Source organism: Setaria viridis, chromosome 7 (assembly GCF_005286985.2).
Source record: "Setaria viridis chromosome 7, Setaria_viridis_v4.0, whole genome shotgun sequence".
Taxonomy (NCBI): domain Eukaryota; kingdom Viridiplantae; phylum Streptophyta; class Magnoliopsida; order Poales; family Poaceae; genus Setaria; species Setaria viridis.
The window spans coordinates 33,814,799-33,839,678 of record NC_048269.2 but is presented as its reverse complement, the minus strand read 5'-3'; the positions used below and the strand labels follow the sequence as shown (position 1 = coordinate 33,839,678).

Here is a 24,880-nt window from a genome sequence, read left to right as displayed (position 1 = left end):
ATAATCTGACTCATAGGATGGCCGGAAAGGAATCCATGTTGGTACCTAGAGCAGCTAGTCGATCTGTGTGCAACGCAACCTTATCCTGTCATATCCAAATGATGCTTCTAATTGGTGGGCGATCATTTTTTAAAGGAAAATGTCAAGGACATAAAGTTCGGATCAGTGACACCTAAATACCCAAATCATCACCATGTATGCATCTTGGCAAGGTCAGAATCCTTTTTGTTGCCACTGTGGAAAGCTTAAGAACCTTCTGCAGTTTTGCGTGTCGAGTTTCAGAAACCTTCTCCTCTACCACAATTTTTCAGTGAAACCACCGTAGTAGTATGAGCATATATATTGTTTTCCAATGATTCAGTCACAATTAATCTGATCCGGAATTAAGGATTAATCTTTTAGACCGCTCTGTAGTCTGTACACTCTTCTGCACCGAACCATCTTCATCTCATCTCCTCTCTTCTGAATTCTGATCAAATAATTTTGAAAAATTCTTTATGGGCGTTTGATTTCGATATGGGCCGGGTGGCAATTGCCAATATTGCTGCTGACATGTAGCGTGAAAGTTTGGTAACGTAAAATCTTTATGGTTTGATTGCTGCTCATGTTTGGCTGGTGAGATGCGCAATACGGAGAGCACTACATATTCCCTTTACTGACAGAGAAATGTCAATCGCTTTCAATAACTGGCACGCACAAGCACAACATCTGTCCGGTCCATTGCTCGATGGCCGGCCACACAACTTTCTTCAACACCGAAACTTTTCTCTTTTCTTTCCTTCCAATAAGAGTAATTAACTCTTTGCACCGGTTGTGCTTTAGTTACAAAAAACCCTTGGATTATCTTGGAGTTCCAGAAGTTTCATGGAGCACTGTAGCTAGTTTTTTGTGGCTGAAAGCAGCCCCCGCCGTACAGTGCTAATATATTGACTTCCATCAGCATGGTTCGGCCAGACGCACTATATTCGCCAAGCGAATAGATTTTGCTCCCATCATTTCAAATTATAAGTCATTTTAATTTTCTTGAAAAGTAAAATAAACATCTCAATTTTAACCATATCTATACAATAAAGTACTAATATTCATCATTATTATTAGTTTCTTCATTAAATATATTTTTATAGTATATGCATTCGGTGCCATAAATTTTTGTGATCCTCTCTATAATTTTGGTCATTAAAAAAAAGTTGGAATAACGTGTAATTTGGAACGGAGGGAGTAGTATTTTGCAGGGGGCTCCCCGTGGTGCTATGCAAAACACAAACAACCTGCCTTGCTAGCCTGCCCCTCTTCCTTCCATTCTCACCAAACCGAAAAACCACAGAGGCACAGACCATGGCTCATCATCTCCGTGTCTCGATGATCTCCCTCACCGGCTTCACCGTCCTGTCCCTCGCCCTCCTCTTCACCTCCCTGCAAGCTCAAGGTACGTGTATCAATTAGCTAGCTACCTATCGCTGGCCGTCGATCCATGCATGGATCATGGTCTTGATGCAGTTCTGGTCCCCTGGTGATATTGAGCAGCAGGAGCCAGCAACTTGGGCAGCGGCAAGGTGAAACGACAGTCGTCGCCGGAGGAGTACGTGCCGGTGCGGAGCGTGGTGTACTGGTCGCGGTCGTCGGTGGCGCTGCCGGCGGCGGCGACGGCAGAGGCGGTGGGGTACGAGCCGTTCGCCGTGTGCGAGGGGTGCCGTTGCTGCTTGCCGTCGAACGCGAGCAGCTGCGTGGACACGAGCTGCTGCTACTCCATCGACTGCAACCTCCCCGGGAAGCCCTTCGGCACCTGCGCCTTCACGCCCCAAACCTGCGGCTGCGCCGGCACCAACAACTGCACCCAACCCTCTTGATCCATCCATTCTTACCTTGCTTTCCTCATTCCTTGTCTGACAAAAGGGCTTTCCAATTGAATGCAATATTAATTTTCTGATGATGCAATTGCAAGAGCAGTATGATACTTTGGTTACTAGCTCGATCCTTTTGGGTCCGAGATTTGCTTATCGTGGCTTGTTTCCTTTTTGCTCTTCTTCGCAAGTGACGTGAAAAATACATGAACCTTTGGATTTTTCATGAGGGGGTGGGGGTTTCCTTTTCCTCAAACACTTGATTCCTCTATGGATTTGGTTTCTGGCCGGGTTCTGGCCGTTTAGTTGTCAGACTCGGCGGCTGCTGGCTGACTTTGACTCTCTGATCCGGGACAAGTATAGATTGTACTGTCAGAGTCGGCGGCCTAACTTATTGTCGTATGTGTACCTTTGACATAAAATACAACTGAGATCGAATCCGTGCCAATATATACATGATGACCAAATAATTGGGTATGGTTTGTATCAGGAGATTTGCATTGGGTAGTACCGAAAACGTTTGGCTTCAGCCTGCGTCATATACATCTAGGCTGAAACATTTGTCCAGTTTCTTTCTTCCAATGCAATGCTCCCAGGTAGCGGTTTCGTCGACGCTGCGTCTGCCTCGTGTACCTCCACCTCTACCATCAGAGCCAGCAACATCCTCAGTATATGCATATCTAATGTCTCACTATCATGAAACCTCCACCCGAACTCAGTAGAGCTGCTCCTAGGTCCCTAAGTTGAGCCATGAGCCCTCTTCAGGTGAGTTCATTGGTTCATTGTATTGCCGTTGGCTTAGGCAGAGAGAGCTGTGCAACTGTGCATGTCATGGAACGGAGGTCACGACTAGGATCATTTAAAATTTTGGCAGAAAAGCAGAAATTTTTGGATGCATCGGCCACCACTGGTAAATATATATACCGGTAATTTCATCTTCCATTCAGATGAAATTCAACCAAACTTTGAAATTTCAGTTAAAATTTGCAGATTCCCACCGAATTTATTTCTTTCTTCAGAAAAAAAAGGTAAGTAGGGACCCATCGCGTTTTAGAGTTTCTCATATATCCACGTGACAGATTCCCAGTGCATAATTAGAGCAACAAATTAATATGGATCGATCCACAGTTCCGATTCATGATCTACGTCTACTACTACTAGTAGTTTAGAACACGGTAATGCAAACTTGCAGATTACCAAACTAGTACAATATACTGTTGGTAGTATCCGTAACGCACGTGAGGTTACTCATTCAGCTTGCAGGATTAAAGTTAAACACACACAAATCAAGTCACCAAACAACTACAAGATACTCTGTCTGTCTGTCTGTCTGTCAGGCATGCAGCTCACCCTAGGAAAGCATCTCTGTCAGGACAGGCCAAGACCGCCAGACCAGACTCTACTTTGTGGACTTCTTCTTTCTGCAAAGGAAAAATGAAATAAACTATGCATTTCCTCTCTCTATATATATGGCCCGATGAAGCAGCTAGTTTCGGAGCCCAAATATGTTGAAGCCCAACCTGTAGTTCGTAAAAAACGCCGACCTCAGCTGTGAGGCTAGCTCTAGGAATACGGCCCAACAGCCCATAGTGTCATCATCCCAGAAAGGAATGAGCCCAGCCCAGAACTACCCATCGTTGTACCACAAAAAAAAAATGCATTGCAACCCTATATATCGATGACGACATGACGTAAGTGATGCACATGTTTATCCGGAAGTTATGATTATATTATCCGAAGCGCTCAAATTGCCACTGTTGATCTTTTTTTAATTATTAGCCACTGCTGATCTTGCTAGATGGAGTTATACCCCAGGCGGCCTAGCTAGCTGATACATGCAAAGTTGCCACTCAAAGAAGTTTATGCGATATGTTATCAAGCTAGCTAGCGCAAGCGACGTAAGCCTTGACGATCACGCCGGAAAAGCAACATCATGCACACACATCTGCAGCTGAACACATGTACATTTTGCACTTCCCTTTTTGTGCCTTTATTTGTTTTCTGTTCATGGCTAGCTTTCGGAACCATTTTAGTTTGGAGCTATCACGCGATATTGTGGTAGACGTGGAACTTGTTCGGTATAGATATAGTATACTGTCCGTGCACGACAATTCTGCGTACGTACAGTAGTAGTTGCATCATATGCCCTATAGTATACGTTTGTTTAAAAATTTCCCCTGCGTCCTGGACCATTAATTAGTTTGATCAAGGTGCTCATCTCAATTGCTACCAATCGAATATTGAAAGCTATAGGTTAGTAGCTACAATTCATGTCGTTATATTGCATAACGCACAAAGTTTGATGTTAGAGTGATAGATGATCAACCACGCAGCTAATCAAATTTGCAACTTGCAGATAATAATCACGTTCCTTTATTCCTCCTACCTTCATATATGAGGCGCCAAACCCACCATTAGGCTAGGCTTACCATACTATAAACAATATGGAGTAATAGAAAATGATCTAGATGAGGATTGAGTTGGGTGAGCAACGTAAAAGCGCGTTTACAAGGACTAGCTAGTGTTACCTACTAATCCATCCGTCCCAAATTTTTTAAGGTTATTTTGTCATTTCTAATATCTAGATGCATAATATCTAGATACATAGCAAAAGCTATAAAAATAAACAAGCCAAAATGACCTACAATTGCAAATGGAGGGAGTAGCTCTGTTTTTGCAAGATTTATTTGGTCTACGCACATAAGATAATATCTTTTTTCCTTAAAATTTGGATCATAATTATTTTTCCTTGTTTGAGACACACTAGTGATGATCTATCTGATGGATGCATACTTGATGCAAACCTTTAAATGCTGCGTTGCCTGGGTATGTGGGTCGGAAAAACATTGCAAAACAGAGGAACCATAACGAAAATAAAGATAATTAACCTCTCCAACCTAATGTTGTCAGCAACGTGGGCTAGCTGGGATGTTGTGGCGTCTCCGTGTGAAATATGATAATATACGGAAGCCTAAACAATTCTCTGATGGCAGGGTTCGTTATGGTTTCCTCAGTGAAACTACAGAACCAAATTATTTTCGTGATGCTCTTACTACTCCTCATTGGAAGGCTGCTATGGATCTGGAATTTGCTGCTCTTACGAAGAATCAGACTTGCACTGAGAAACGACTTTCCATCCGGAGACAAACGTCTCGATCGTTTTTGATCCGGGATTAAAGGATCTTTAGTCCTGGGTCAAATGGCTACCACTGACGGCCACATCCGACGGGAGATTTAGTCCCGGTTAGTAATATCAACCGGGACTAAAGCTTCCTCTTTAGTCCCGGTTGTAACGGCTAGGATGGACGAGGGAATCTGGTGGGGCATTTAGTCCCATTTGGAAAAACCAAGCCTTTAGTACGGGTTGGTTTTTCTAACCGGGACTAAAGGCCTGCCTTATTAAATTCCCTTTCTTCCTCCCTGAGCCCGAGCCACTCATCAGATCGAGAGCTCGGGCTCCTTCTCCATAGCGAGCAAGCAAGCTTAGGGAGGTGCTACCCGATTTTTTTCCTCATATTCGTGAGAATTTCACTCATCCAAAGTATTGTAAAGGTTAGTTACTTCATCCTCCCTTCATTTATTGTTATTATGCTTTGTTTTATGCTTTAGAGATAGAGAAAAATGAGTTTTTTAGAATGAGGGAGAATTGAGAGGATTGTTTATTTATATATATTTTTGAGCTAGAATGGATAGATAGCTTGCTTGTTATATATGATTCATATTGGATAAAGAACTTGATCAATATTAGGTAAAGGAAAAAATAGAGTAAATGTGTTTTTAATATTTAGTCCTTGCAATAAAATTGAGGTACAAAATAGAGTAAATGTGTTTTCAATATTTAGTCCTTGCAATAAAATTAGGTAAATAAATAGTTTGCGTGTTAAATTAGAATGACATGAACCCATTCATCGGTCAACTTAACACTAGAATTGTGGAACAGGACAACAAAGATACACTACAGACTACGTACGCTCCATAGTGAACTTTACGAAGTCAAGAATCCAAAAATAATGGTAGAATAGAAGAACTTCGAGTCCACAAACTTTGGCTGATTAGCATAAAGGAATCTTGAAATAATTTTCCAAATACATTTTGGAGCCACATTCTCATAATAGAAATATGGTAGCCCAATACCCTGTTAAGGCAGAGATTTGTTCACTAACCTTGACCCATCAGTTTTTGGTTGGTTTTGGCTTGCAAAAATGGGTCATGCTCAGTGAACAGGTCCTTTACCTGGATAGGCTATTGTGTGCCACCATACTTCTATTATGAAAATGTGGCACTTGCTTCAAAAGATATTTGGATAATTATTTCAAGATTCCTTTATGATATTCAGCCAGAATATATGGACTCGAAAATCTTCTATTCTACCATTATTTTCTAGTACTAGAGGAGTGGAGGTGACTCTTCATAGATTTTGGAGAAGATTGAGTCATGTACAGAGATGGCTTGGAAGGCAAACATTCTACTCCGTTATACCATTATTTTAGAATTCTTGGCTCTGTGAAGTTCACTATAGAGCGTATGTAATCTTTAGTGTATATATATCTTTATTGTCTTGTTGTGAATGATATGAAGGTTGATTGGTGTAAGTTTGATGTGAATTGTTTTTATCTTTATGAAGGTTGATTGGTGTAAATTATCAGTAATTCTATTTCTTTCATGTTTATTGCAAGGACTAAATATTATAAACATATTTACTCTATTTTCCCCTACCTAATATTAATCAAGTTCTTTATCTAATACGAAGCCCTATGTCCATTTTCTCGGTAATACGATGCAGATGAACCAACAATGGATGTACAACGTGGACAGATGGCTCAAGGAATTTGTTGATGACTTGCATTATTTTCTCAAAGTGGCTAAAGCCAACCAGCTAGAAAAGGGATTCATATGTTGTCCATGCTTCCAATGCAGTAACAAGGACTACTCTTCCTAACGGACTCTTCATAGCCACTTATTTAGTTACGGTTTCATGCCTAACTATTTGGTTTAGACCAAGCACGGCAAAAGAGGAGTTATAATGGAAGATGATGAAGAAGAGGAGGATAATAACAACATTCTAAATTGGGCTGCAGGTCAAGCTTTTGCAGATACTACAATGGGCGAGGTTGATGAAGAAGAGTTTGCAGAAGACAGCCCTACTGATGATCTTGGTCAGGTGCTATAGGATGCATAGAAAGGCTGCGAAACTGAGAAGGAATCAGGAAAGTTGCAGCATATGATATCTGATCATAAAAAATTATTGTATCCAGATTGCAAGCAGGGGCATAAAAAGCTGGGTACCACATTGGAAATGCTGCGAAGGCAAAAAATGGTGTGTTCGATAAGGCATTTCAGGGGATATTGAAAATTGTAAAGAACATGGTTCTCGAGAATAATGAATTGCCGTCCACAACATATGAAGCTAAACAGATTGTTTGCCCTCTGGGATTGGAGGTTCAGAAGATACACGCATGCCCTAATAACTGTATCCTCTATCGTGGTAATGAATACGGGAAATTGGATGCTTGTCCTATGTGCGGAGCGCTGTGGTATAAGATCAGGCGAGATGATCCTGCTGATGTTGAGGGCAGCCTCCCAAGAACAGAGTTCCTGCGAAGGTGATGTGGTATTTCTCTATAATACTATATTTGAAACGTTTGTTCAGAAACAAGGCGAATGCTAAGTTGATGCGATGGCACAAAGAAGAACGTAAGCAAGATGACATGCTGAGACACCCCGCTGATGGGGCCCAGTGAAGATCAGTTGATAGAGGATTCCCAGACTTTAAAGGATGCGCGACTTTGCTTGAGACGAGAACATCTTTGTAACAGCTTTCCATACTTCTGACGCATGCTCAACGCATGCTCAACGCATGCTCAAGAGAAGAGATTTGAACCAGAATCTCCTTGGTCATTGATGATAGAAGGTAGGACAAAACTTGTTGATCTTGTGCAATCCATTGCACATAGGCAGGATTCTCCACCTGTTCCTCTGTGTTGTCGGCCTTCTTGATAGCAATCATAGGCGCAGGTTGCACCGAAGAGCCATCAAGAATCCTAACAAGCCGTGCGAGGTGCACGGCAGGCATAACCTGGGCTCACCACACCAGGAAGTTTCCTCGGGTGAGTTTCTCAGAAACCGGGATGTTGAAAGTCATCGAAGCTGAACTCGTCGAAGACATGTAGATCGTCGACAAGAAACAACACATGCTAATTGCTAGCTAGATGCGCTAGATGTATTTAGGAGGAGGTGACTCTTATACCATGTGAAATATGATTGAACGGTTCAACCTAAAGGGGAGCCGGGCTGAAATATGAGCATGTGTTTGGATGGGAGACAATGTAGGATGGGACGGTCCCGTCCCAGTTTTGTGGGATGGGATGGTCCCATCTAATGTTTGGTTGAAATAGGATGGAACGGTCACATCTAGTGTTTGGTTGGAGAGGTTGAGATGGGTGATATGGATGATATTTTTGATGCCGTTAGCTACAGTATTTTGTGGACCCCGTATGTCATTTAAGGTCCTACATGTCATTCTGTATACATTTATTTTTTTTCTTTCTTCCCCTTATCTTCTCCCGCCGGCCTCCTCCGATCCTCTCCCGCAGCTCGGGACCTCGCCCCCGCCGACGTCGAGCCCCGACCGGCGCCGCCCAGGGCGCTCGCCCCCACCGGCCGAGGGCCCCAGCCGCGGACTCCACCCCGCCGCCCTAGGGCCGCCCCCGCCCCTGCTCCACCCCGCCTCCCCTGCTCCCCTGCTCCACGCCGCCGACATCGCGCCCCGGCCGCGCCGCCCGGGGAGCTCGCCCCCGCCGGCCGAGGGCCCCAGCCGCGGACTCCACCCCACCGCCGCAGGGCCGCCGCCGCCCCTGCTCCACCCGCCGCCCCTGCTCCCCTGCTCCACCCCGCCGGCATCGCGCCCCGGCCGGGCCACCCAGGGAGCTCGCCCCCACCGGCCGAGGGCCCCAGCCGCGGACTCCACCCCACCGCCCCAGGGCCGCCGCCGCCCCTGCCCCACCCCCCCGCCGCCGCCGTTCCACCCCTCCAAGCCGGCGCCGGTCCGCCGCCTCCTTCCAACGGCATGAACGGGGGAACGGGGAATGACCCCGTCCGCCACTTTTGGTGGGACGGGGACGTCCCGCATCTGGAGGGTAATTCCCTCCCGGGGATGTCCCCATCCCACATGTTTCTCAACCAAACGTGGGATGAAGTGGGATCGTCCCGTCCCATCCCACTTCGTCCCTGGAACCAAACGCACCCTGATAGAACGGTTTAATCTAAAGGGGAGCCGGGCGTGTTCATTATATATCCCTGGAAACAAGTCCAGGTAGGACAGGGTTACAAGCGTTACAAGCATAGGACTCTTAAGTCCTGATCATATACGATATCATACCCTAATCCTAGTACACATGTACTTCTACGCTCCGGACTCCAGAGTGGTTTCTTATTGCGCATTGGCTACAAATCACTGAACGCTAGCTATTTAGTGCTTAACGCAGTGCGTACATTCACATGCACAAATAAAGATTCGCGAGATGATTCTCTCTTGTTAGTTAATTATTACTCTGGAGTCCATGCATGTCTCTTCATGCATGCCGGCAGGCGTCTTCACTCGTTTCGAGCTTTCGGCTATTTGCTAGATGTTGATGGAATTCTTCGCTGTACTGTAATACTTCCTCCTCTTCCAAATGTATCCAGACATAATTCTATATTTAGGTGCATAGCAAAATCCATACAGCTAAAACAACCTACATTTTGGAGCGGAGGAAGTACCTTACTTCCTTACTACATTATTAGGTGGTGGAAGAAAACCAAACTAAAGATGACATGGATGTACCACAGTGTAGTCTCATGGCTTCCACCTAAGCTTGGAGGCGAAATGTAGTCTCACAGCTTCCTCGTAAGGTAGTGGGCATTTAGTTGACCGATCGATGAAATCAGCCATTCAAGTGAAGTATCTGAAAATGCTTGCAGTATTTATATCCAAATTGTTGGATGTCAAGACGTGCATGCTTTTGTCAAGAGGAAGCACGAGGTTGAGGAATTAACGGGGGTCAAGCAGTCTTGGTTGCCTGGCTAGCCATTGATCATGTGCTGGGCCTCCTGTTTCTGACTGCTAGAAGGAGAAGCATGACGGTGACATCTCAGGATTTCCACTTCACCCACCCAATAACCAAAAGGAACTAGCTCAAGAATAATTATCAAGTGTTGACGCGTGCAGCATCTTGGGCTTTAACGCTTGCTTGCACGGGTAATTATAAATCCGGCCAAGTAAGCACTACTGGGTGGGCAGGCCAGCGTGCTTGGGGGGATATAATGACATGTGCTAACACTCCCAATTAACGACTTGAGCAACAATGGAGGCCATGGGCCATGGGGGTGAATAGTGCGAGTGCTTTAGAACAAAGCAATATGTGGAGTCAACACATCCGGATTTAGAAAAGTGAGTGATAATAGTCGTCGGACCACAACATTGATATATGGAATGGAGCCACATATATTGTTTGTGTCTAGGATTATTGCAGGGTTAAAGTACATGGTGTTAGTTCTCTTTCGGTTTGGACCATTGAAAATGTTGAACCTTGAGTTTAGAGTAAGTAATTCCATAAATAATTATCTTCTCGTTCTTAGAAGCTTCCTTAATTATGTTCATCATGCACCGATGCACGCACAACACAATGTGCGACGCCACGGCAAACGCTTCTTCAATGACGGCGGCCTTCCCCGATCGGTCCAACACGACGATGAGCCGGATCCACCCATCGTCGTCCGAGACGACGCGGCCTCTGCTTCCCCACCGCCGCGGCGAAGATGCCGGCCGCGCGTCGTCGTCGTCGGCGGCGGCGGCCCTGCAGTACATGGTGTGGAAGAGGTCAAGCATGGGCTTCCAGGGCACCGACGGCCTCTCCGTCTACGACGCCGCCGGCGCCCTCGCCTTCCGCGTCGACAACTACTCGCGCCGCAGCAAGCTCTTCGCCGGCGAGCTGCTCCTCATGGATGGCCAAGGCGCGCCTCTCCTCGCTCTGATGCATCGAGTGCTGTTACAATGAATCTGCTGCATCCTCATAAAAAGAAAAGATTCACAAGACATTTGGCATCTATTGCCGAAAGAGAATATCAAATTCAGTGCATGAGAGAACTTTGTACTAAAAACGTCAGAAGAATCAAGGAACAGGACAAAGTTTAGGGAATATTACTACAACTAATCATTTGTCTTGTACTCCCTCGATCCTAAATAATTAGTCATTTTGACTTTTTCTAGATTCATATGCATCTAGATATATTACGTCTAGGTGCATAGTAAAAGATATGAACCTAGAAAAGCTAAAACGACTAATAATTTGGGACGGAGGGAGTATTTTCATATTTTTTTAGATAGTTTTTCCTTGTCGGCTACATGCATAACTGCGCAAATTAAGCAACATGATGCTAAAGAAATTGTGCCGACAAATCCTGTCGAATTACAACGAGAGATTAGCACAAAATTAGTGAGCAAAAAGGATCAAAGCACGTTAGCTGGTATCTATAGAAAGAAACGAGAAAACAATGTAGGTTAAAAAACTTGAGTCGAACGATATTAGAGTATAGAAATCTCAAGTTCGAATCATGGCCGACTAATTCCACTATGTTTCTTCGAACCGATACAGCCTCCAATATTAGCTTACAAGCTTGGCCCATTGAGCTCAAGGAAATCATATATAGATGCGATGGCGTTCGTCAGAGCTGAGTTGCCTACGTCGTCAGGTAAGTAAGGCTCCTAGTCAGAAAGCAATCACTCACAGGCATGTCCTAAGAAGTCACCTTTTCCAGATGTGCAGATGCAATCAATAGCTAGTTGTGCTCAAGTTAGTCCTGCATTAATTACTATAGAAGTACTCGACGGAAGATGAATGCTGAATTGCTGATGCATGCATATCTTCCTGCAACTGGCGGCGTTGAAATGGACGTACATGCTGCAAATTGCAAAACATTCAAACAGATCCTCGTCTGTCTCTGTCATGCACTCAAATAAGCAGCAAAGTCTGATCTCCACATGGACATCCTACCATTCACAAAGCTAGCCAGCATCTAGCTCGTCGTTAGTTGTTGGATTGGATCACACAAAAAGGCAAAAAGTTTAGTCACATAGTAAACATATAAATGACATATAGCAAAGCTGGCTTTTTTCAATACGTTTTGCGTTCGCTAAATTTGATTTTCCAGCAATCTACTTAGTAAAAGATACATTTGATGGCCAACTTGCAGATGGAGCTGATAGCAGTACCAGCAAACGAGCCAAGCAATGAAGAAAGTGAAAGGTAGAGAAGTTGAGACGAGAAGGAAGAAGGAGCGCGGGGTGCTGGGTTAAAAAGCTTGAGCCGCCGCGAGAGAGGAGTGGTAGGCTAAGAGAGAGGAGTGGTAGGCTAAGGAGCACAGGAGTGGATTGAAGCCTACCACTCCTCTCTCGCGGCGGCTCAAGCTTTTTAACCCAGCACTGAGTAATATAAGCAGCTGGTACTGCTATCAGCTCCATCTGTAAATAGTACCACCTTACCCGTTTCGGCAAGGAGCACAGGAGTGGATTGAAGCCTACCACTCCTCTCTCGCGGCGGCTCAAGCTTTTTAACCCAGCACCCCGCGCTCCTTCTTCCTTCTCGTCTCAACTTCTCTACCTTTCACTTTCTTCATTGCTTCTTCCTTCTCGTCTCAACTTCAAGTAGCAACTTGCAACTTTCTTCATTACTGAGTGATATAATCAGCACTAAAATATAAGTAAATAGTACATCCAACTTGCAAGAGATCGATTATCATCTAAATTAAGTAGCAACTTGCAAATTAAGACGCTTATATATATTCGTCCTTCACGCACGCCATCCTTAACTTGACTCGTAATAAGCAAGGACACCAAACCCACCATTAACTCTAACACTAATAGATTATTATGGACGATGATGAGGATCAGAGTGTGAAAGCTAGAGCGGAAGTGGGTAATCAGAAATCTCGCTTAGAATCGCACCTAATCTTGTCATCAATATAATTGTTGATACATTTTGGTGTTTGTGCTGTTTCTAGGGTGATTAATCATGCATGAATTTGTTTGAGCCACGATTACATTACTTGTGGTGGGTGATTGGTCCGTCACACACTCACATCATCGATCATCAGGTGAGGGTGCTTCGTTAATTCAAGGCCCAATTAATTGTTGTCTGTCAGGAAGTTGTTTGATGACTGCATCTGCATGAATCAGCTCAGGAAGTCTGTCAGGAAGTTGGTTTTGATTAGCACCCTATATATGCATCTTTCGGGGTGCAAATTTTTTGACATGAATCAGGTCAGGATCATCTGATTCCATTTTATTTATTTAGAATATGCCACATGGTCTGCTGATCCGGGAAAACGCCCTTGAGTAGTCTCGATCGGAAGTTCAGCTACGGCTACGACAGTGCTTTATTTTGCAAATCACGCGCGAACGAAACAGCACAAAAGTGGCACCGCACTATATTCTCCTAGCTGAAGCATCCACGAGAAAGGAAAAGGCAAGCGTCCATCGTACGGCATGACGACCAGCAGTTGGGTTGGCCGGCCGGACTGAACACACGACAGCCTGATGATGACTAGTGTAGTATCTTACTATTACTTTTTGAAGCCTCCAGGTGAAACCATTTAGGATTCCTAGATGGATACTCTAGGAAAAGAGAGAAATTCTAGAAATTCTCAAAAAAAGCAAAACATCCGACCATCAATCGATAAATTCAAATCATCATAATCATTGGATCTTTATATTTTCTAAAAAAATTACCCACCTCTGCCATTATGAAAATAGCTTAAAGTGACCCCCTAAATCTATATATAAATTACCCACCTATACCATTATATAAAATAAACTAAAGTAACCCTAATCTTCATCCAAATTACCCACTTATGCCATTATAAATAATATTTAAAATAACCTCCTAATTTGCAACTGAATTGCCTACCACTATTACTTAAAAAACTTAAAGTAACCTTAAATTTGCATCTATATTACCCACATATGTTATTATTAAAAATAACGTGAGGTAACCCTACGTTTGAATCAAATAACCTTAATAAAAATATACATCAATATATGATTCTAAATCGTCTATATCTTTCACGATATAATAATTAAGATCCATACGCATGATGTGTGTCACCATTTATAAGGATATAAAGTGATGAAAATATAGATTTCTATGCTGAAATTGTATCTCAAACTTAGGGTTCATTAAACAAATTCAAGCGCATACCTGCGATGCAAAGTGAAAAGTTAAAGATTATAAATGTGGATGAAAATATTATAGAGTAATTACTAACTAAAATCTAACACAATTGGATGAAGATATTAAGTATATATCTATATAAGTATTGTGTTCGAATATTTAACAAACGAGAGGTAGCTTATGGTAATAGTTTTGTAGCAATGTAGTCTCATTTTTTTTCATTGGAGACTCCGCATTAGTTCCCATGAGACGAGCTAGAAAAAAGAGATAAATTCTTATAAAAATTAAAACATCAAATACCAATCCTGTAAACTCTAATAATTATAGCCATTGATCTATTATATTTTCTAAAAATTTACCCACCACTGTCATTGTGAAAATATTAAAAAATGAGCTCTAAACCTATATCTAAATTACCGAGCTCAGCTATATCTAAATTACCGAGCTCAGCTATTATAAAACATAATCTAAAGTAACCCCATAATATTTATCCAATTTACTAATACACATTATTGTAAAGCATAACTTAAAATGTCATTCTAAAATTTTATCTATGTTACCCACGTGTGTTATTATAAAAAATAACCTAAATATTAATCTAATTATCTCCATGTGCATCATACAGAAATGTAAAAAAGTAAACAAATATATGATTCTAAATTACCTATTTATGTTATTTTTAATATAAAAATACTAAGTTAAAGTATATACACATGATGAGTGCCACTATTTAGACCATTTATACATGTATGTGAGGATTGGAGGTGTGATACAAAATGGAAAAAGTACGAATATGAATGAAAACATGCATCGAGTAATTATTAATTAAAAATCAATCACAACTGGACAAAGATAGGTACATATCTGTATAAGTATTATGTTGAAGTATTGAAAAATAAGAGAGTAGTAGGTAAACAATTTTGATTATTAGTTAGAAGTTTAATTTCTAAATAATTTTTAAATATAATAGCTTCTAAAAATATTAGCCTGTGCGGAAACACGGGTTGATGGACTAGTATAGTAGATATAAGAGGAGGAGCACGCGCACCGATCGCAACCTATCGCAACCTTGTTGTTCCTTGTTGTCCATCCACCAAAGCAGACGATGCATCCGGTGCCTCCGCGATCAAGCCCCAACATCGCCGCCGCCACCACGAGGGTGCACCCTTCCGACGCCCTTCACCACAGCTGCGCCGCGGATGACGATCATCATCTTGTACAGCCGGCGCTCTACACGGTGTGGAAGAGGTCCAGCATGGGCTTCCACGGCACCGACGGCTTCTCCGTCTACGACGCCGACGGCGCCCTAGCCTTCCGCGTCGACAACTACTCAAGGCGCCGCAAGCTCTTCGCCGGCGAGCTGCTGCTCATGGACGGCCAAGGCGCGCCCCTTCTGGCACTCCGCCCACAGGTAGGTGATTCGTTGCTTCCGTCGCTAGCTGAAAATTGATTGCGTTACTACGGATTCTTAATAACATCCCCATTGCAAATTCACGATCTTGCTCTAAATCCTAATTCCCGAAAAGAAACGCATATATACCATTTCTTGTTAGGTAGACAAAAACATATCTACTGTGTTCCTTTCTTTTAGATCAAGCAATGCAATCCAAATCCACTCAAACACCATACGTTATATCTTGCAAAGCGATCTCGGAAATCTGAATCACATGTTTCTTTTGTTTTCAAGTTCAAAGATTGCATAGCCCTCTGGCAAAATGCAACGCATGCAAGTTCAAACTAAAGCTTCCAAACAAACAAAATGCTTTTGTTTCCTCTGTTATGGCTTTTGCCCCCCAAGTTGTTTTCTTCATGCTTTGTAATAATACATGTTACAGGCTTGCACCTGTAATTTGCTACCACATAGGACAACAGCTGCAACATAAAATAAATATACTACAGCATCAGTAGTATCTCCCCTGGTTATTTTTTCTAGGCCCACCAGTTTTGACCAAGCAAAAGAACTTTGCTGCTACCAATGACACTAACGATGTTCCCTCTGTCTGTGGCAGATTCTCAGCATGCGCGACCAATGGAATTGTTACAGAGCATCAGAAGAAGCTGGTGACAAGAGCTCCTCCAGGCGGCAACACCTCTTCTCCATGAGGAAATGCTCACTTGTACAAAGCAACGATGAAGCAGAAGTGCACGTATCTGGATGTACCACCTCATCAGATCATGATTCCCAAGCTCCTAGCTTCAGGGTGCATGGTAGCTTCTGGAGGAGAAGCTGCAAGATCCGAAAAGGCAACGGGGAGGAGGTGGCTAGGATAACCAGGAAGAAGGCCGGAGCTCTGTCTGAGACGGTGACACTAAGCGAAGATGTCTTCAGCCTTACCATCATGCCAAATGTCGATCGCACAATGATCATGGCCTTTGTTGTCATTTTGGACCGGATCTGCCAGAGGCCATACAAACCTTTGATGTGTTCTACGTAGTTCACGCCTTCCAGCTTCCAGGCCAAACAAACTTGATGCTGAAAGTGATGAACACTGAAATTCAAGAAGGGCTGAGCCAGTAAGTTTAGACAGGTAGGGACTGCAGCTGCTAATGATTGCAGCTGTCAACTGACTGAAGCCAACATGTAACATGTCCTAACTTTTGTAAAGCAAAGATACGGAAATTCAGAATTTAACTGGAACCTTACATTGCAATGCATACTGGATTCCCGTGATGTAAATTTCAGGGAAAGTTCGTTGGTGTTGTTTAATGCTCAGAACAAAGATGCGACCACAATTTATAAAGAAAGATTGAAAGGGAAAGGGGAAGAAAGGGAATGACACAAATAGGCAGCTGTATCCCTTGTCCTAGTTGCAACTTCCAATGCTTATTACTCTCTCATGTGCTTCCATGAATCAACTGGCTATTTGTTAAAAAGAAAGAAAGAATCAACTAGCTACCAACTCTGGCATGAGCTGCTTCCCATTGTTCCTGTAGTTGTAGCGCAGTACCATCTCAAGTTTCTAATGCTTTACACCTAGATGCAACTTGTGGAATTAGTAAGGACAATGCAAAAGACGAAATTGACCAAATTGTGTTGAATCGTAAAAGAGGAACCAGAAAAGGAATCGATTTAAGATCTGACCAGTGGCATCAGCTATATCTGGCAGTACAGACTACAGAGCAGTTGAGTGTATACATACTCAAACAAAAATATTCGATCGACTCCTAGTTGCGCATGCATGTTAAATTGCATCTCTGAAGATCAGCAATCCTCCATCAAGAAAGAATTAGGCAGTAGACATCACACATGTACTGCAAAGAGGCCATACCCTGCTCTGTTCATTGCGCCATGAATTGTGATAGTGCCATTTCCATTGATGCAACAAGTAGCACAGTCCATTTCATCGTATGAGGTGGATAGTGGCAGTGCGTCGCAGAGGTCACCACGACGAAAGATGCAATTGCATCAAGGAGATGTCTGGAGTTCAGGGTATGGATGGATACCTGGTGGAATGCGCGGCCGATTGTTGCAGTGCGACGATGAACGGAGGTGACCACACGCCGGGGGGTGACCGATTGGAGGGACATGGCAGCTGAGGGCATCTCCACCTCCTACCGGACCGCGGCAGCCGGCAGCCCAAGGCGGCGGGCGCAGTGGAGAAGCTAGAGGCTGGGGCAGCCCGTGCGCAAGGCCTGAGGGAGTGATGGACGCGTCGATTTGACGGAGGAGATAACGAAGCTTGTCGGCGGGGCCGGAGGAGGGCGGCGGCGGCCGCGCGACCTCGCCGGGGCGGCCGATGTCACCCGGCGGAATATTTTCAAAAGCACCCCTAACTATTTTCATTTAATCCCCTAAATTGGATCGCGACTATTAATCGCGATCCGAATATTTGCAAAAGTACCCCTAATATTTACATATAACCCCCTCATTTGGATCGCGACAATTGATCGCGATCCGATTATTTACAAAATACCCCTGGTTTGGATAAGAAATTAGCACCGTGGCCCCTGGTTCGTCTCTCCCTCTCCGTCGTCGGGTCCTCCGGCCGCCTCCAACTTCCAATCCGGGCCGGAAGCGCAAATGCCCCAAGCCACTCGCGGCCCCGCTCAGGTTCTCCAGTCGTCTGCAGATTCTAGGGAAAGAGGACCAGCCCAGCTGCCCAGGGAGTACCGAGCATCGGCCAGGCCATGGGTAAGGTGAGGAGCTCTGTTAGCTGAGCCGCGTGCTGGAATACGCTGGCTTATGAGGAAAACGAAAGAGGCTGGCGGGATGCTTCCATGAGAGAAACTAACCCGCAGGCGCAGCCGCTCGAGGTGCCGGACAGCTTGGTGGATGGGTTCTTGGTTCGAAACAATCGCATCTTTGCAGGTCGTCGGTTTTGGAGGTAGTGTTTGCTGATGCAGGAATCGACTGCTCACCGGCTCGTGACTGCATACCAAAACGAGAAAGGTCAGCCAAATCCAGAGTCCATGCAAAAATTGTTGGACATTAGAGATTGGATCTGTGATCTCAGCTATGTTATTATTTGGCAGAGTACTCACACTGAGAGGGAAGGAATACAATACATACTTGATTGCTCTCCATGTTTGTTGCATTGCATCAGGGAACATCCGTTGTACTCCATCAAGAAAGAAGTAGAGGCAATATGCATCAGGCATGTAGTGCGAAAGAAAAGAGTTTATCATGTTCAGGGCGCCGAGGAAATGCATACTTGTACAAAGTAAGTATATGGTATGTCAAGATTTACCGCCTCGTCAGATGATGCCCAAGTTCCTAGCTTCAGGATACAAGGCAGCTTCTGGAGGATAAGCTGCAAGATCTGGAAAGGCAATGGGCCAGGAAGTAGGCTATGCGAAGATTTCGTCGGCGTTACCGTCATGCCAAATGCCGATTGCCAATTGCACAATGATCATGGCTTTCGTTGTCATTATGGACCTGCCAGAGGCCATAGAAACATTTGATGTTTTCTTCATAGCTCTTGCCTTCCAGGTGCTGAAGCACAATTTAAACCTGTGAAACTTCATGCCACAAGTGATGAACACTGAAATTAAAGAAGGGCAAGCCAATGAGATGCTGAGGCACTGAATTATTAGACATGTATGGGCCCTTGCTGATTGAAGCTGTCAACTAACTGAAGCCAACATGCTACATGTCTAACTTTTTTAAAAGCAACACATATAATTCAGAAATTAACTGGAATGTTACATTGCAATGCATATTGGATTCCCGAGGCGTAAATTTCAGGGTAAGTTCAGCGGTGCTGTTTAATTATCGGAAGAAAGAGCCGTCGCAAATTTTCTAGGAAAAACAGGAAGGGAGTGCCACAAATAGGCAGTACGTTGTATCACTTGGCCTGGTTTTTTGAGAGAACAGGAGGGGCAAGCCCCTATTGATTATATATTAATAGGAGAAAAAACCAAATAAAGGTTAAAAAGTACAACAAAACAAAACAGGAATAGAGAAGGAGCTAAAACTAAAACAACAGGCAGGTTTCATGGAAATTACAAAGATTGCACCCAATCAGTCATAGTAGGAATCAAAGCAGGACGTGCTCTATGGAGTAGTAAGGAGAATTTAGATTTGAATTTCCTTTTGCACAAGTTCACCGAGGGATCAATGCCATTAAACATCCAATCGTTCCTTGTTGTACAGATGCTCCAGGTCATTAGAATAATAATTTCCATGAAGAAAGGTACCGCAAGCTTGTCCTTGATGAGCCTGAATATTTGCAAGATTGACCTAGTGGTGATTATTGAAACTCCAATTGAGTTCCAACAGGCCTTGGCAAAATTATATCGTAGAAAGAGGTGTGCCACTGTCTCCCTCTTCTATAAAATGCAAAAATCACAAGTATAGGAATCGAGGTTCATACACTTTCTTCGGAGAAGATCTCTTGTACTGAGGCGATTCTTGAGCAATAACCAAAAGAAAACCTTGTGTTTCATCTGACATTTGGACTTCCAGATCCAGCGATATGCTGGGTGAACGGCCCTCTGTCCAATTAAAGCTTTATACACTTTAGATGTTGAGAATAAGGCATTTCCCCAAATGTATGTCCAATATTCTATCCCATCCACAGATGGCATGTTAAGAATGAAATTTTGTAACTCCAGGAACTACTCATGAGCTTGAGTTGTGAGAGGAAGGTTAAAATTTTGGATGAGTTCTGGCATATTGACAGCACTTTGAAGGTGATGTTGGAATTCTTGGCAAAGGAGAAAAGTTAAAGATAAGCTTGTAAAGGCACAATTCCATTCTAGAGATCCTTCCAAAAGAGTACTGTGGAACCATCTCCGACTGTTACTGAGGCAATGCCTTTATATGTGTCCAATTATTTAACTATATCCCTCCACCAAAAGAATCCTTTTCGGTATTGACCCGGTAGATGCCCATTACTGTAGTAATTTTCCCAGATTAGATTCACCCAAGGGATATCAGCTTTTGAGAAGAACTTGTGCAAGAATTTTAACAGCATTGCATCATTGTGTGTGTTCAGATTTGTGACTCCCAATCCCCCTTGTTTTTTAGGTACACATACCATAGGCCAAGCAGCTTTAGAGGGCTTTTTGGAATTCAAATCAGAGCCTCTCCATAAACAGTGCTTCCTATACTTATCCAGTTGCTTTATCACTCACTTGTGTAACTTTAACGTTAAGGTGTAGAATACTGCTGATGAAGAAAAGATTGAATTTACCAATTCTAATTTACCACCTTGGGATGGGAAGGTGGAGGTGCAACTCAGTCTTCTTTCAATTTTCTGAATCAGAGGCATGAAATTCTCAATGTTTGGTTTGGAAGTCCCTAGAGGCAACCCCAGATAGGTGAAAGGAAGAGAACCTTTCTGACAGTCAAAAGTTCTTGAGAGATCTTCCAACTTTTCCTCAGAAATGTTTAAGGGTACCATGACTGATTTGTTATAATTAACCTTTAGACCAGTGGATGCTGCAAATGTATGCAGAAGATCTTTGAGAAACAATAATCGAGTAGGGCAAGCTTCCATGATAAGAAGGGTGTCATCTGCATATTGGATGATTGGGAAATCTATTCCTGCTCTTTCTGGTAGAGGTAATATGAGCATTCCTTGGTTCTTGGCATCATTGATGATTGACTGGAGCAGGTCTGCAGCCGACACAATGAGGAGAGGGGATAAAGGATCTCCCTGCCTTACTCCCCTTTTATAATGAAAGACTTTCCCTAGTACCCCATTAAGAAGGATTGATGATGTCCATGTTCCTAAGATGTCTCTTATCCACCCAATCCATCTAGAATGGCTTGAGGCTCAATCTTGTCAAAAGCTTTTTCAAAGTCCAATTTTAGGATGACAAGCTCTTTCTTAGAGTATTTGCAGATATGTAGATATTCAAAAGCCCAAGTCAGGCAATCATGTATTGATCTAGATTTGATGAACCCATACTGGTTTTTATGAATTAGCCTCAGAATTACCTGCTAAAGTCTTTCTGCTAAAAGTTTGGTGATGAGCTTGATGGAAGAGTTTTGCAATGAGATTGGCCTAAAATCTGAAACCACGGACACTCATGTTCACATCACTTGGCCTAGTTGCACTTTGCAATATTTGTTACTCTCTCATGTGCTTCAGTGGATCAACTGGCTATCAACTCTGGCATAAGCTGCTGATCAGTGGCCTCATCAGCATAATGCGGTGCAGAACTCACCAAAATGTACAATACAATTGCATCAAGGAAATGGAAATTCATGGCCAGCAGCCAGCAGCCTTTTTTGCAGAAACCTGCTCTCCGCAGCAGGAGGATAGATAATAGATTGATGGTAGGGTTGCAAATTTGGAACTGTGCCACTTGAAACCTTGGTGTGCCTCTTGGTGTCATCGGCCCAGGCAGGTCCTGGAGATCAAAGTGTCAGTAAAGTCCAAACTGAGGCCCATCAATCAATTGCCCTTTGAGAGGGGAAAATTCCTAAAAAAATTCAACATCACAGTGAAAGAGGCCAGGAAATGTTCGATGCTACTATTAAGTACTACGCACCTAGTACATGTCAATTGCTTACGGTTGCAAATTGTACACATCTTATATTCTCCTCTCTATGCCGATGACCGACCTATTTGGTTGTCATGTGAACCGCACAAAGGATCAATGGACGAGAATTGGGAGTATTTGAAAACTTGTAAATGTACATTGAGATGCGTATGACTACGTATTTGGAGATATCTTAACTTGCATGTGATTTTTTACAATTGTGCCTTTCTGCTAACGAAATAGTTTTTATTTCAGTCATTTCCTTCTTCGAGATTATTACAAAATGATACACACGTCAACACCACGTGTTTGTTGTGATCGTTTTTTGTTTCAGCCAAGATTCTTTCTCGTGGCTACAATACAAAACGATACACATGCTGATTACGCGCAACACACGTAGACGACGATACATGAGTGATCCTGTTAGATGCATGCTTACAAATATTGCCGTTGAAAAGCACTGGTTTGTGTTTAAACCATGAAAAGAAAACCGGTATTTGAACACGTAGGGCAGAGTCGTACTCCGACGACCATTTGCACCAACAGATGCTTCCCATCTCGTTGCGGTCATTCTCAGATGCGTTATCCGGCAACGCAATGCAATGCAAGGTAGGCATCCAAGATTCATTTCAGCAAAGCATCCGTGCACGTACGCCATGAAAATAAATTGTGAAAGCCACGGATCGCGACTCGCTGGTCCGTGCCACAGCTTTCAGAGTTTCAGACGCCTGCTGCTCCCTCACGTCAAAACTGTACTCTCTCCTCTGCCGCCTCCTTCCTCCCGGGCACACGTACAGCCTCCTTGCATTGCCAAAGTTCCAACCCAACCCCATCTCTGATCTCCATATCTCACGTCCTCGTTCCAGAGAGGTGAGAGGAGTCGCTTCCTTCTCAGACCAGAAAACCATGAGCAATAGAGTACACCCGTCGGATACCAGCCGCGGCGGCCGTGCTCGTCGCGCGGCGGCGGCGGCGGCATCGGATCGCCGCCCGGCCGTGTACACGGTGTGGAAGAGGTCGAGCATAGGGTTCCAGGGCACCGACGGCTTCTGCGTGTACGACGACGCGGGCAGGCTGGCGTTCCGCGTTGACAACTACTCCCGGCGGAGGAAGCTCTGCGCCGGCGAGCTGCTGCTCATGGATGGGCAGGGCACGGCGCTGCTCTCCCTCAGGCCACAGGTGATTATTAGTTTATTACTACTCACTATTTCTGCACCATCTAGGGCAGCAAATGACTTTCTGCTTGTTTAGGAGATACATGCATTTTCCCTCAACTTTAAAGAATCGGTTTCTGTTGCTTGATGAAGACCTAAACAATTAATGGCACTTACAGCAAAACACACCCAGTGATTGTTCTTGATGTTATCCTTTGTAGTGTTCTTCTGTTCCTTGACAATTAATTTCTTGGAAGCAACATAAAATAGTAGCAAAAGTAATGAAATTTATTAGCAGTCCTTAAAGCTTGATCAAAGACTGGATCAAAGAATTATTTACAGTCGGCATGTAGTAATCAACCACAAATGTCAATTTTATATTTTGCTATCTCGTTTAGTATTCACGATGTCCCATTTATTTATTTATTTATTTATTTATTTATTTATTTATTTATTTATTTATTTTCCTCTCTCGGAAAATGACAGCGCCTTTTAGGCCGTCGTCAGATGAAATGCATTTGCCCTAATTTTGTTTACTGGGTTAGTACCTCCAAATTAGTTCAAAGATTTGGTGACATGTGTCAAGATTTAGGATCAACCAAGTAAGGCAAAATCCGAGGAAAACTAATGCCGTTGCCTACAAAAACAAGCAAACAAAATGCTTTCATAAAGAAAAAGAATCATATACAATAAGGCCTTATTCCGTCGTCGCATACATATATTAGTATCTTATTATTATTATCTTACTATCATTGAAACCTTCTCTCTCTCTCTTTTTCTAAAAAGAATCCAAACCTTTTCTTTCCAACTTGCAACAAAGCAAGCACAAGCATGATCCTAAACCGGTTTTTACTGTCCTTTCCGCAATTAGTTTTTGACTAAGCAAAACCACAGATCCTAATGAGGGTGAAAAATGTTTTTTTTTCATTGTAACAGCTTCTCAGCCTGCACGATCGCTGGAACTGCTACACAGCACCGGAAGAGGAAGGCGTCGACAAGAAGCCGTCTGCCACGTCACAGCAGCAAGTGTTCACGATGAGCAGGTGCTCAGCTCTGAAGAGCAGCGACGAAGCAGAGGTCCACATGTCAGCAGCAGGCCCTACCGCATCGTCATCGTCATCTGGCCTTGGCTGCAAGCACCCGCAGGCCGCCGCTCCGGGCTACCGGATCGAGGGCTCCTTCTCCAGGAGGAGCTGCAAGATCCGTCGTGGCAGCGACGGCAAGGAGGCGGCGCGGATAACGAGGAAGAACGCCGGCGTGGCGTCCAGGCCGGTGGCGACGCTCGGGGACGACGTGTTCAGCCTCGTCGTCCGGCCGGGCGTCGACGTGGCGACCATCATGGCTATCGTTGTCGTCATGGATAGGATCTGTCACAAACCGTACACGCCCATGGTGTGTTCTTCACAGTAGAGTTGTAGTGTAAAACCGTAGTTGTAGCTGTAGCGCAGAGGCAGCAATGCAATGACTCCTATCCATTTCGCGTCCTCCAAGGAGAAACGTTTACAAGATTTTGATTTGATACAGATACGCATTGTGTGGCCTCAGGAAGTCAGGATGCAAAAGGACGGGGGAAATGACATGTACTGTATTTGCTAATGCGTAGTGGAGGATACTAAATTCTTGCCGAACCACTTGCGCAATGCATCTCCCGATCTGCACCTGATAGCACGTACTTTATACTTATTCCAAGAACATTTTCAACGACACCACAAACGCAATAGGCTCGCCACCACAGAACTGACGGAAG

The 24,880-nt window shown here is 43.8% G+C and overlaps 3 protein-coding genes and 1 long non-coding RNA gene across 5 annotated transcripts; 3 read left to right on the top strand and 1 right to left on the bottom strand.

The window, feature by feature from the left end:
* The first annotated feature begins 1,241 nt into the window (after positions 1-1,241).
* Positions 1,242-1,963, top strand: LOC117865008 (uncharacterized). 2 transcript variants are annotated; one of them, XM_034749080.2, is made up of 2 exons: positions 1,242-1,426; positions 1,528-1,963. In XM_034749080.2, the coding sequence occupies exons 1-2, from the start codon at positions 1,336-1,338 to the stop codon at positions 1,845-1,847; spliced, it is 411 nt and encodes a 136-aa protein (XP_034604971.1). In that variant the 5' UTR covers positions 1,242-1,335; the 3' UTR covers positions 1,848-1,963. The 2 variants fall into 2 exon arrangements, with proteins under 2 accessions (XP_034604971.1, XP_034604970.1); XM_034749079.2 differs by having other exon boundaries at positions 1,244-1,426; positions 1,525-1,963.
* Positions 1,964-15,092: 13,129 nt separating this feature from the next.
* On the top strand, positions 15,093-16,702 carry LOC117863145 (protein LURP-one-related 5). The gene is made up of 2 exons (XM_034746742.2): positions 15,093-15,458; positions 16,057-16,702. The coding sequence occupies exons 1-2, from the start codon at positions 15,153-15,155 to the stop codon at positions 16,480-16,482; spliced, it is 732 nt and encodes a 243-aa protein (XP_034602633.1). The 5' UTR covers positions 15,093-15,152; the 3' UTR covers positions 16,483-16,702.
* Positions 16,400-19,057, bottom strand: LOC117863146 (uncharacterized). Its single transcript, XR_004642144.2, has 4 exons — positions 18,558-19,057; positions 18,281-18,416; positions 17,492-18,143; positions 16,400-16,536 (listed from the first exon to the last, which is right to left on the bottom strand). It is a non-coding gene; the product is annotated as an uncharacterized lncRNA (long non-coding RNA).
* A 3,630-nt stretch (positions 19,058-22,687) lies between these two features.
* LOC117863264 (protein LURP-one-related 5) lies at positions 22,688-24,777 on the top strand. Its single transcript, XM_034746901.1, has 2 exons — positions 22,688-23,158; positions 24,070-24,777. The coding sequence occupies exons 1-2, from the start codon at positions 22,886-22,888 to the stop codon at positions 24,541-24,543; spliced, it is 747 nt and encodes a 248-aa protein (XP_034602792.1). The 5' UTR covers positions 22,688-22,885; the 3' UTR covers positions 24,544-24,777.
* The last annotated feature ends 103 nt before the right edge of the window (positions 24,778-24,880 follow it).